General features: G+C 45.2%; 1 protein-coding gene across 1 annotated transcript in view; it reads left to right on the top strand.

Annotated features, from left to right (window-relative positions):
- Window positions 1-1195: 1195 nt before the first annotated feature.
- LOC147717870 (uncharacterized) overlaps window positions 1196-12582 on the top strand; it is a 94816-nt gene continuing 83429 nt past the window's right edge. Inside the window, exons 1-3 of the mRNA XM_086919890.1 lie at window positions 1196-1315; window positions 1421-1528; window positions 3350-3404. Coding sequence (XP_086776016.1) covers window positions 1196-1315; window positions 1421-1528; window positions 3350-3404 — 283 coding nt within the window. The remainder of the gene's footprint in view (window positions 1316-1420; window positions 1529-3349; window positions 3405-12582) is intronic.

Raw genomic sequence — 12582 nt, 5'->3', positions numbered from 1 at the left:
ACTTCTGAACTGCTGTTCAAGTCATTGTACTTTTACATTTGTATGGTGGTAACACCCTGCACTGTGGCCTTCCAGAATCTACACCGCTCCCCCCAGTAATGGCATCCTCTATGTCGCAGTACATCTTATCCTGAGCCAGAAGAAACGTGATCCCTTTACCCCCATCCTGATGGAACTCCATTGGCTTCCCACACCTTCTCGAAGGCCAGCCCCATTGCTTACAAAGCCATCACCACCAGCGCCCCAGCCTTTCTGGCAAACCAGCTCCTTGGCACACCTACAGCCTGCACACTATCAGACTGGAGACAAAGAAGTGGAAATAAGAAAAAAACATGAAGGCAGGCATTTTCCACCTATGCAGCTAGGATCCATAACAACATCCGGATCAACCAGTTTTGGAAAGAACTGAAGATTCACCTCTTTAGAAAACACTTTGTTGCAATGCAGTAACAGTCCACTTCTGCTCCAAGACTCAAGCTACCTCTTCTAGTCATTTGTTGTGCTTATGCTTGTCTTTGACCATGTACAACACTTCATTGTCTTTTAGCTAGGTTTGAGTTACGAAAAGTATCACACACATACATACAGATTCAGGAGCTACATGGGATCTGTATTGGAATAGAAGCAGATCTCCAGACAGTGCTTTGGACTTGCACTTCTCAATTTGCCTGAATGTTCCCTGCAAAGGTTGCAACCTGGCCAGTAATTTAAAGGCTTGTTGGGTATTTTATTTCCAGGACGGAGAAAAAAACAGGACAATCAACAATGTAGGTACTTTTTCCTTTAGGTATTCTAACGTAAAGCAATAAATGAAAACTAAAAAGATATTCAAAGTATTGGAGAGTTAGCTGGACTATTCCTAAATGATTTTAAAACACCTAGAGGCAGAATTGTGGAGCTGAAAGAGAAAACGTAGGATTTCACCCAAACTGCCAATCAATCAAAGAGTTCTTGTAAAGTGCGACATGTCACCCTGGGGGACCTCCAGGTGCTAGGTCCTAACACCTTTGGTCGAAGAGCCATGTCTTGAGTTTCTTCCTGAATTCTTAAAGTGTAGGAAAGGTGTGTAGGTCAAGGGGGAGGTTGCTCCAGGACTTGTCGACAAGGTAGGAGAAGGAACAACCTCCGCAGCGGTTCCGGTGGATGCGGTGGTTGTGGGCCAGGGTGAGGGAGTAGAAGCATAGTTCCCTCGTTGATGGAACATCAGGCGGTGGATGATGTAGGCAGACCGGGAGTTGTGAAGGACCTTGTAGGCGTGGTCCAGGAGCTTGAAGAGGCATCTTTCCTGTACATGGAGCCAGTGGAGAGCTCTGAGGTAGGGGGTGGTGCTGGTTCTCCTGGGAAGGTTGAGGATGAGTCTTGCTGTGTTGTTCTGGATGGTCTGGAGGCAATTAATTAATTGTGTGGTTCCGGCGTAAAGTGCATTGCTGTAGTCAAGGTGGCTGAAGATGAGGACTTGGGTGACTGTTATTCTGGTGGAGATGGGGATCCAGTGGAAGCTCTTGAGGAGCAAGCAGAGGGTGCGGAAGTAGGAGGAGGAGATGGTGTTGACTTGGTTCTACATGGTTAGCTGGCCGTCCAGGATGATCCCAATGTTGCATGCATGGTTGGAGAGAGAAGGAGCGGGGCCGGGTACGGAGGGCCAGCAGGAGTTGTCAAAGGGGGAGGGGTTGTTTCTGAAGCTGAGTACCTCCATTTTCTCTTAGTTGAGTTTCAGTCAGTTGGCCTTCATCCAGTCAGTGACGTCGGTCAGGTTGTTCTGGAAGTTGGCTCTGGTGGAGTCAGTGCCTTCTGTGAGGGACAGGATGAGCTGTGTGTCGTTGGCATATGAGATGAAGTTAAGTTTGTTGGAGCGGGTGATGTCTGCTAGAGGCATCATGTAGGTGTTGAAGAAGGTGACCCTGATGTTCTTGGGTTCAGATAAGAAAGAATGCAGGTGCATCCTCTGTATTCAGCTGAAGAGGAAAGAGGCCATCTAGTTGAGAGCATTGACTTTGATGCCCAGGTGGTGGAGTCTGGGGATGAGGGTGTGATGGGAGACAGTGTTGAAGGCTGCCAAGAGGTCGAGGAGGATGAGGGCTTCTGTTTCCCCTTGGTCGAGGAGGAGTCTGATGTTGTTTGTGGCTGCGATCATGGTTATCTCTGTGCTCTAGACCCAGAAGCCTGATTGTCAGGCGTCAAGGAGGTTGTGCTCTTCAAGGCCGTCTATGAGCTGGTTGTTGATGCCTTTCGCCAAGAATTTGGCTGGGAAGGGGAGTAGTGAGATGGGTCAATAATTCTTGAGTACGCTGAGGTCGGCAGAGGGCTTTTTCAAGAGAGGCTTGACCTCTGCATCCTTCCACGCGGCCGGGAAGGTGGGTGTCCTGATGGACATGTTGAGGATCTTTGTGCACTGGAGGGGATAGAGTTCATGATGGTGGTGGTGTCTTTGGTCAAGAGCTGCTTCCAGTCAGAAAGTTGGTGAGTATTTGCGGTGTCGGGGAGTGCAAGGAGGTATCTGAAGTCGGTGGTTTGGGTGTCGGATTTGCTGTAGATGCCTGTGATTTTCTGGTGGAAGGAGTCCGCTAGGGTGTCATATAGGGTTTGGGAGGGGTGAACTGAGTTTTCGGTGGCAGCTGGGCAGGAAAATCATCTGACGATGGTGAAGAGCTCTTTGCCATGGTTGGTGCTAGTCTTGATGTGGTTGGTGAGGTTGTTCTTCTTGGTCTCCCTGATGTGGTGGTGGTAATTAGCGAGGGTGGATCTGAATGAGCTGAGGTCGAAACTGTTACTTAGGTATCATTTCTTGGTTCTCCCAGTTCATAAAAACATGTAGAAAACATCAATAACTATCTGAGAAAGGTGACTGCCCTATTCCTTGCTGGTAAGTCCTGGACTTTGATTCACTAAAAATGCCACGGGTAGCAGAAGTGCCATAAGACACCTTTTATCTCCTGATGTCTGCACACTGTTGAACCAATACCCCAAATGCAGCTCCTCAATGGCTTTTTGATTCCATGTGAAGAGCAGGAGGAAGAGTATTTATGGTAGAAATCTAGAAACTACACATGGTTCTTAGAGCCCTGTTAATTTTTACATTCAATTCCTGCCACAGCCTTTCTGACCTCAGGGGTAGCAAGGACAGTACCAAAGGTATCCAGTGGCAAGCCAGCGGTAGGGCTCTGTTGAGCTCCAGATGCAGGTGTGTGTGTGCGTGTGTCTGATGTGTGTAGTATATGTGTGTGTGCGTGTGAATGTGTGCGTGTGTGTGCACCCTTGTGTGTCTGCGTCCATACTCCGCATTCATGCTACAAAACCCTGAGTTGGATGATAACAGTACATATTCATTTTGTTGTTCCTCCCATTACAGAAAGTACGAGGCATGCGGGGAAGGAGCGTTCTGCTGGCGCTTTGTATCTGTACAGGTAAGAGAGTGATACATTCCTCCTCAACCAATAACCCTACACACAGCAGCACGTTAGGGTCAGGGAGAGGCTGTTGCGTGAATGATAGCTTTGGAGAAAAACTTCTAGCTCAATGGCCAGAATACAGCCAATGCCAGGGGCCCTGCCATGTTCAGCTGCACTTGCTCGAAGCAGATCTGGCAATTCTGCCGGCAGGTCATGCATTAACTTGTAGAAATTATATCTATGTTTGTAGACAATGTAAAGGAATAAAGACAGGTACTTAGGTGTGCCAGCCCATGTGTTCATGATACAACCGCACTCTCACTCAAAAACAGCTGAAACAGTGTCATAAAAGGCAGGAATCCCACGTTCTGGGAGGCAGTGCCAACCGCATGCACACAAAGCAGACCCATACATGCCAACAGACCTGATTCAGGGGGCGAGGCTTTTGATTTGTGCAAGCAAAAATGACATTTGTTTTAGCAGTCTCCCACCTAAAATTACCTCTTCTGCAACGGAAGTCAATGGACAACATACGTTTCTACAATTATGCTTTGAAAATCTCCCAATTTCCTGTACTAAAATATTTGCATGTATGTAACGGCCGGATTCTCGGACCAGATAGGATCAGCTCCTCAGAGCACCTCCAACCCAGCCGGAACGTATTCACCTCCCTCCTCAGGACGTATTTACAATAGGTATGTATATGCCTTGTACCTAAGGATGGGGAATTAGCAATATACATGCATAGGTTTTCTACAATATCCCACTCATACCAGTTAGTCTCACGGCAACTTAGGCCCAGACTAGTCTACCCTAGGGCAGTTCCGATTAGTTACCATTACACACTGACCACAGTCAGTGCTCACTCGACAAGCCGCAATCCTGCGTGTCTAGGCACCAGTCTCCTCCCTGGTGTTCTCTCACTCACATTCCGATCCACAATCCGGCGGATCTAGGCACCAGTATCCTCCCTGGTGTTCTCGTTACTTATATCCCAAGCCGCAATCCTGCGGGTATCGGCACCAGTGTCCCGCCTGGTGTTCTCATTAACGCCACTTACCAACGATGATCACTTTCCTATGAATACCTTTGGAAGGAATCTTTCATTGGCTACTCGGGATATGATACTACAATATTATGGATTACACAACGGTTTACCGAATGAGATGATGTACAATCTATTCTTCACATCAAGGGGTCCCTCTCTCCCTCATTGCTCAGTCACTTCTTACCTGACCGGGAATTACATCCGTTCATGAAAACAATGCCTGACTAGAAGAACAGGTTACCCTGATTGAACAAGAATACGAGGCACATGCTGGTTCACTAAGAACTGGGGTACTTTATTACAATGATCATAAAAACACAATACTACGCTATGACATATATCCTGCAAAGGAAAGTGAAAGGTTAGAATGTGCAGACTATGAGAAAAACGTCGACGTCACCTGATTAATGTGAAGTCTAGATTCAGCAGTCATCTAGGTTCCCTTCTCGTCTGTGCCTTGGCTCGTCTTAAAGTCACACTTCGGCAGTCACGGGTACACGTCTGCACCGCTATGCTCTGTCTTCTCTGCTTCCCTCCAAGTCACTGGAACCTTCCTTTCATTAGCTGCTTTCTCTCTGGCTGTTCTGCGCTACTCCTCTCTCCTCTCAATCACGGACCATCTTCACTTCTCGGCTTCGATCTTATAACTCAGTTTCAGCCACTCTGGTATTCGTTCTCCTGACTAACTGCTTCACTCGGAATGCTCTGATCGTATTGGTCAAAGCTCGCCAGCTGCTCCAACTAAAATAACTTCAATCTTTCTAAGAGAGTATCAGCTTCTTGGTCTTTCTCGGACTTCCAAAATGGCGACTGTCTGCCTTGGAAATAATTAATGGCATTGATGCTAACGGCTAGCTGCCGCCTACAGACTGACTGCCTCACTGCCTCATGCTTTCGCTAATATGGAAGCTTGTCCTTTCATGGAAAGTTACGGCCAGTAACCTGCCGCCCACCAAATTCTTGTACCTCCCCGTACCAAGGACACGTTCCCAGCCGGCCGGCCTGATGTTGTGTCTTCGGAGTGGAGAAAAATACAGTCTTTCGATAAGGGCCAGCTTGAGCCGGTTCTCTCCAAGCGAACAACACTTCGAAACTAAAACATTACATTTGACCTAGAAGCATCTCAAGCTGCCGGGGCAGAAAGCAAGATGGAGTCTCTCCCGTTTGAGGCCTACAAGGCCCGAAATAAGCATAACTCCATAGAAGGTATACTAACACTCTTGCAAAAGGACGGATTATCACTAATACTAATGACTCTATCCCCTAACATAAGTTTATAAGCCCTGATCTAAGGAAAAGGGTACGAAAGTGCATTACTGTGCCCTTTGAATAGGCCCTGTCTATGGTTCTAATCCATGCACTAGAATGATAATAGACTGGAGTCACTTCCAATCATCCTCCCTCAAAGGAGGGCCGAAAAAGTCGGTCAGAACACTTCACCCTTGACTTTAGTCTATTAATCATTCGTTATACGGAACTGACATCTGTGGAGGAATAATAGGAAACAAAACTAACTGATCTATTTCTCGTGCCGAATCTACAGTATTGGAGTAGGGAAGGAATGCACTGAATAAAGCTGCAAATAGCCACTAAAATACTAATAGTAATCACAATACCCCCTAATATCTGTCGTAGGGAATGTAAGTCAGGTAACCAATTGAAGAGCCAGTCAAACCAACCCTGGTCAATGTGTTTTCTAACCTCTTCAGTCAAGTCATGAAGTTTGTCAATATGAGCCTGAATGGATTTAGTATGATCTGACAGATTAAAGCAACAAAGACCTTCAAAATCAGAACAATCATGTCCATGTTTCAGTAAAAGGTAATCAATAGCCGCACGATTTTGCAAAATAGCTCTGCGTTCACCCTGGGCATCTAATAACATATCAGATAAAATTGTAGAAGTATGATTAATTGATTTGACCATCCAACAGGCCATTTTCCCGATGGATTTGGCATTATAGACGGCCAATGCTGGGACACCAATAATCGAAATAGCTAAACTAAGGTATTCAGACTTGGAATAGAGATGTAGGGAAGAATCACAATCCTCATGTAACATCATAGCATCACGAACTATATGGGAATAGGTATTAGGATGTGAGGAAAACATTAATAAACTCAGTCTAGTGATGGCACATGGGCCTCCGGAAATATTTGCGGGAATATAGGGCCAAGAGGTGTTGCCACAGGAAAACAACCAACCAGAAGGTAACAACATTGTACGGTAATGGCTAGGGGCAACCACTATACTTTTACAAGTCATATTATTTTTAACGGAAGTACATGATTTTGGAGGTCTCCGGGAGCACAAAGTTTGTTCGTGAGCCGAAAAAGAAGTTGCTGCTTTGAGCTTCAACTTTCCACATTCAGTGATTGCATTGGGATCACAGGTAAGAAAGAAACACAGGTCTCCCGGTGTGATATTATAAGTAGGAATTTGGGAATGAATCGGGGGCATTGAATCTGAAAGTATAGTACAAAAAGGACAGTATTCATGAGCTGCAAAATCACCTAGAATTACATTGGGTCGGGCATTTGATATATTAAAAATATGCTTCAAAGTCTCTAGTGAGGCGGGGACAGCAACCAAACAGGTCGCTAGAATATCAGTCACTGAACGCATCGGTGTCAGGCAAAAATGCAGAGAATTGGTAACTCGTTTAGCTAAAGTTGTCCAAAAGTTGGATGATGAATCCCACGCAGCGAAGGAACGTGGTACTCGGGTTCTCCAATCAACCAAAGTCTGTGGGTTCCCTTCTCTCCCGACGTAGCAGACCAAAAGGAGTCCAACGCCGACACATCCTGCAGCAGCAGTCCAGAGAATGATCTGAAAGAAAATCAAATACAGGCATTATTCATTCTCGTAGATAACATTTGTCAGCCGGGACAGCTTCCCAGCTATCTTTCCATGGTCTCATTACCAAAATGGTATTGTCATGACCGGTTGCAATGATTTCAGCTTGTTCAGGGGGATTTTTAGGCGATTGCACCCATATTCTCGCTCCAGGATTATCCGTAGAGCCAAAGCCTTTCTGGCCTCGCACAGTTAGCAAAGTTGGGGCGGTGCTTTTCTGAATCTCACCACTGAAAACAGGCATAATTAGCAATTGAGCAACTCGGTCAGTCTTTTGAATCAATAAATCAACCTCACTGCTATTCAGCAGGAGAACCTTAATCTCTCCCTGATAATCACTGTCAATTACTCCTCCGAGTACTTGAATGCCTTTTAAGGCCAGGCCCGATCTAGGGGCAATCAGTCAAAAATTTCCAGTTGGTATACAGACACCAACACCGGTTTCAATGATGACTCGATCTTTACTCTTAATCACAGTGTCATTCATGGCATGCAGGTCCAAGCCTGCGGAACCTGGGGTTGCTCTGCATGGAGCCAGGGCTCCGGGGGAAATTTCCCAATACATTGCAGTGTTGCCAATGGAATTAGGTTTCGCATCGACAGTTGGGGGAAACAAACGCATTAAAGGAGATTCAGCATTCAAAAAGGGACGATTGTTCAAAATTAACAATGCTTGAAACAAATAATCTCTCCAATTCTTATATAAGCAAACCATTCATTCTTTCAATAAGGCCTGATGCCTGTGGGTAATATGGTATATGAAACACCCATTCAATATTATTTTCCGCACAAAATTCCTGTACCAATCTTCCACGAAAGTGGGATGCATTGTCAGATTGAATTTGAAATGGAACGCCATATTAGAGCATAATCAATTCCAATGTTTTAATGGTATTCACTTGAGTAGCTTGTTTACAAGGAAAGGCCACTAAAAGGCCACTGTAGGTGTCGACAATTGTACAAACATATTGGCAATTTTTACTCATAGGGAGTGGACCAATATAATCAATCTGCCAAATTTGAGCGGGCAATTTTCCTCGATGTAAATGACCTTTAACAATTTGTGGTACCTTTCGTCGTCTAGAATGTTGACAGATGGGACAATGCAAAATGGTATCTTTAATATAATCTAAAGGAATATAAATTCCTCGATCGGCAGCTCACCTGCTAGTGGCTCTCTCTCCAAAATGTCCTGCTTTCTGGTGGGCCCATTTCGCCAAAACCGCCAAATCAGAATCTTGCATGTCCACCACTGCCTCAGCAATTTTAGATTTCTCAGCTGCCTCAGCTGCAATATTATGAAAGAATTTGTCAAGGGAGTCTATTGGTGTATGAGCATCCACATGAAAGATTGTCACAGTACTCTGTGGGAGCATTTCCCAAATCTCTTGCCATAATTCTTTTCCCCACAGTTCTTTTGAATGCAATTCCCAATTATGAGAATGCCAAGTTGGTAACCAAACCGCCAGTCCATTAGCAGTGGACCAGGAGTCAGTAAAAATATGACATGTGCCAGGCAATTCCTGTTTCAAAACTTGGTAAACTGCATATAATTCAGCAAATTGACTACTCTTACCCTCACCGGTTGTACTCAACAATTTCTGTGTGATCGGGTTATAGGACACTGCCTTCCAATGCCGTTTCTCTCTTATGAACCTCGCTGAACCATCCGTAAACCACACATGTTTTCTGTCCTCCACGGACAGATCATCAATTGGCTTACCCCACTTAACAGGAGATTCCTGTACTACAGGTACGGAGCAATCACTTCCAGTTTCAATCGATGGCGCCTGCGCCACTTGCTCATGTAAAGATGCTACACCTTTCGGACCCACACGTGCCCTATCTTGAATGTACCATTTCCACTTAATCACACTCGCTTCTTGAGCATGTCCAATTCGATGAGTTTTCGGCGAACTCAAAACCCACTGCATGATAGGAATTTCAGGTCTCAAAATCACATCATGACCCAAAGTCAATTGCTCGGTATCCACCAGAGCCCAATAGCACGCAAGCAACTGTTTCTCAAAAGGTGTATAACGCTCACCAGCCTCAGGTAGCTTTTTGGTCCAAAAACCTAATGGTAATTTTTGTCTGCCTTGTTTTTGCCACAGACTCCAATTTGCATAAAGACCTTGCACGGACACATTTAAATCCACATCACCCTCGCAAACAGGCCACAGATCCAAAGCATACTGAATCGCTTCTTTTGCCAGATTGAACGCAGTTTGCTGTGATTCACCCCATTCAAACACATTCTTTTTACGAGTAACTCGATATAAAGGGGCCAATATCTGACTCAAATGTGGAATATGCTGACGCCAAAAGCCGAACAAGCCAATGAAGCTCTGGGCTTCTTTCCGGTTTATTGGGACTGCAAAATCTAAAACTTTTTGTTTAACCTGTGGGATCACCTCTCTGTGACCTTCATGCCAATTGATGCCTAAAAACTTTACACTTTGGGATGGACCTTGTAACTTATCGGGATTAATTTCCCAACCTTTTTCACGTAAGCACTCAAGGATTTGATCTAATTGGGTCTGAACTTGATCTTGTGTTTCACCTTGAATCAAAATGTCGTCAATATAATGACATACCTGAATTTGCGGGTATACAGTTACTTCAGATAAATGTTCCGCCACCAGCCGGTGACAGATCGTAGGACTGTGTACATAGCCTTGGGGAAGACTTCTAAACGTCATTTGACGTCCATTCCATGTAAAACTGAATTGTTCCTGACACTCGGGGGCAATCGGAATTGAAAAGAAAGCATTAGCAATATCAATGGATGCATACCATGTACCTGGATGCTTTTGGATTCTTTCAATTAAAGTAATAATATCCGGTAATCAACAGTCATGCGCCAAGAATGATCACTTTTGCGCACGGGCCAAACAGGATTATTCCAAGCAGAAGTAACCGGAGTTATAACTCCTGCATCAACCAAATCCTGAATAGTGGCACTAATCTCTTCATGGCCACCTGGAATACGATATTGCTTCTGAGAAACGACTTTTGTAGCCTGAGGGATTCTTATGGGGGGCACTCGTAAACGACCAACCTGTACGGGTCTGGACGATATATAATGTTTAGTTCCAAATTGATAACAGCCGTCATCTAAATGTAAAGTCATTCCTTTTAGAATGTCAATTCCAATTATATACTCCAAAAGTGGTACAACTAATACAGAATATTCTTTTCGGGGAATTCTGCCTATTCTCATTTCAAGTGTAGTTTGCACTGCGGGAGTTTCCTTTCCACCTAAACCAGTAATTGTGAAAAATTGGCCTTTGAATTTGTTTGATTTTCCATGAATAAGAGTGGCCTCCGCTCCTGTATCTACCAATGCTCGGGCCCTTTGGATATTACGATGTTTCCAAAAAATTTCAATATCTACATAGGGTCTATTATCTTTGTGAGCCCACCTGCGTACCAGAGCTTGACCTATTTCCTAGTCATTCTTACTGCGTTCTGTCAACCAGGACAAATCAGGATAAATGCTCTCATATTTTTTGGGTATCAAAACATCCTGTTCATATCCATCTCCATTACGAAATGGATTCCTGTCATCTGTATGGTACTGTGAGTTACGATCGGACAGTCTGTGCCGATCCTCCCTTCTCCTCAATTCAGGGGACTGATCCCTTTCATCTCTATATCTGTTGTAGACACGATCATCTCTCCCCCTTTCTCTTTCCCCCTCACGCCCCCTCTCCTTCTCACGACGAGGGGACACATCACGGTCATATCGCCATTCACCACGACGATCAGAATCCACACGACACCTGTCGTCACCACTGTCATCAGAACAACCACGATCACAATCATTCTTTCGCACACGACGGGCACCCTCCTTTCGATCCAAACCACGCTTGAGAAACATGTCCCATAAGCGATTATTAGGTTCACCATCAATGTCCTCCTTTTTCACACCGTCATCCAACAGTGCAAGAAACATATCACGTCTAGAGAATTTATAATCTCCAGCAGTACGACCCTCCTGTCTGGACTGTCTCTCAGGTTTAAACCAGTCACCCAACTCACCAAGCTGACAAACAGATTCAAGCACCATAGATAAAGCATTGCCAGTTTGATTGATCAACAAAGTCATCATAACCTGCTTATAAGCAACAGGGGAAGAACGGATAATGCGATTCCGCACAGAAGATGTCAATAAACCATCCAACAACCTGTCAGCAGTACTGAGAAAAATCGCAGTTTTCATCACCTCCTCTTTCAACCGATGCGCCGCATCGCGTAAAGTGTTCCACGGCTTGTCATTGACAGGCCAGTCAGATTCAGTAGGATATTTTTGGTTACAGCCATCAGTCACTAACTGGAGTAGACTAATCTGGCCAGCACCATTAAAATTTCGAAAATGATCTTGTACAGTAGAATCGGAACTCAAAGAGCAAAATTTCAAGGCATCTCCTGCATCTAACATGATACCTGCAGCGCCCAATTCATAAAGGCGCACCATCCACGTAAGCAAAGCCTCACCAGGCCGTTGCCGAAATCGTTGCAAAATGTCACTAACTTCCTGTTGAGTAAAGTCTTCCAAGCTATCCAAAGCAACACCATTCGGGTTACCAGGAGCCTGTTGTAATTTGCGTCGAAAAACCGGGTGCGCAGAAACCTCCGGACGAGCATCCGAAGAAGCCCGATCCATAGATGTAGAAGAACAATCAGGACGAGAAACATCATATGGCTGAGATACCCGCCACCCCCTCTCAACACAATCCCCAAGAATGGGAATACGGAAACGGTTCTGAACTTTTGGAAGGCGGGAGGGAGTTACCCTCCCAGCCGTATTTATTAAAATATGAAACAAAATTAAAACATTAAAATAACAGTTTCATATCATGTACAATTTCATTTCCACATTACGATGTTCTTGGCTAACCTTAACACATCTCTAATACAAAGGTTCTCCTAGCCGATACTAAACCTCCTGCAAATGCATTTCTAAAATTGAAATTGTACATCCTAACATTACGGGCCAACGGCAAGGTCGTAACCGGTGTCAGATCCCTAACCCAGAACTCCCCCCTCACTTGTGAGGGGCGGTCGCACATAGGACTACACCTTTGTGCCTATTTCCAATTTCCCTTGTCTTGACGGGGGCCCCATGTTAACTCGACGCCATCTTAGTGGTCGTCCGAGGACTCGTGTGAGGTGTCTAGAAGGTAGCGTAGACCCCCCTCCCACCCCACACAACTTACCACATCTGCCGTCGCAGATGTCCTGGCCCCGGGAAATTCCCAGGAGAGGCCCTGCAGCCCCTCCTCC

The sequence above is a fragment of the Lissotriton vulgaris genome, chromosome 5, assembly GCF_964263255.1.
Source record: "Lissotriton vulgaris chromosome 5, aLisVul1.2, whole genome shotgun sequence".
NCBI lineage: Eukaryota > Metazoa > Chordata > Amphibia > Caudata > Salamandridae > Lissotriton > Lissotriton vulgaris.
This window is presented reverse-complemented; position numbering and strand designations above follow the sequence as displayed.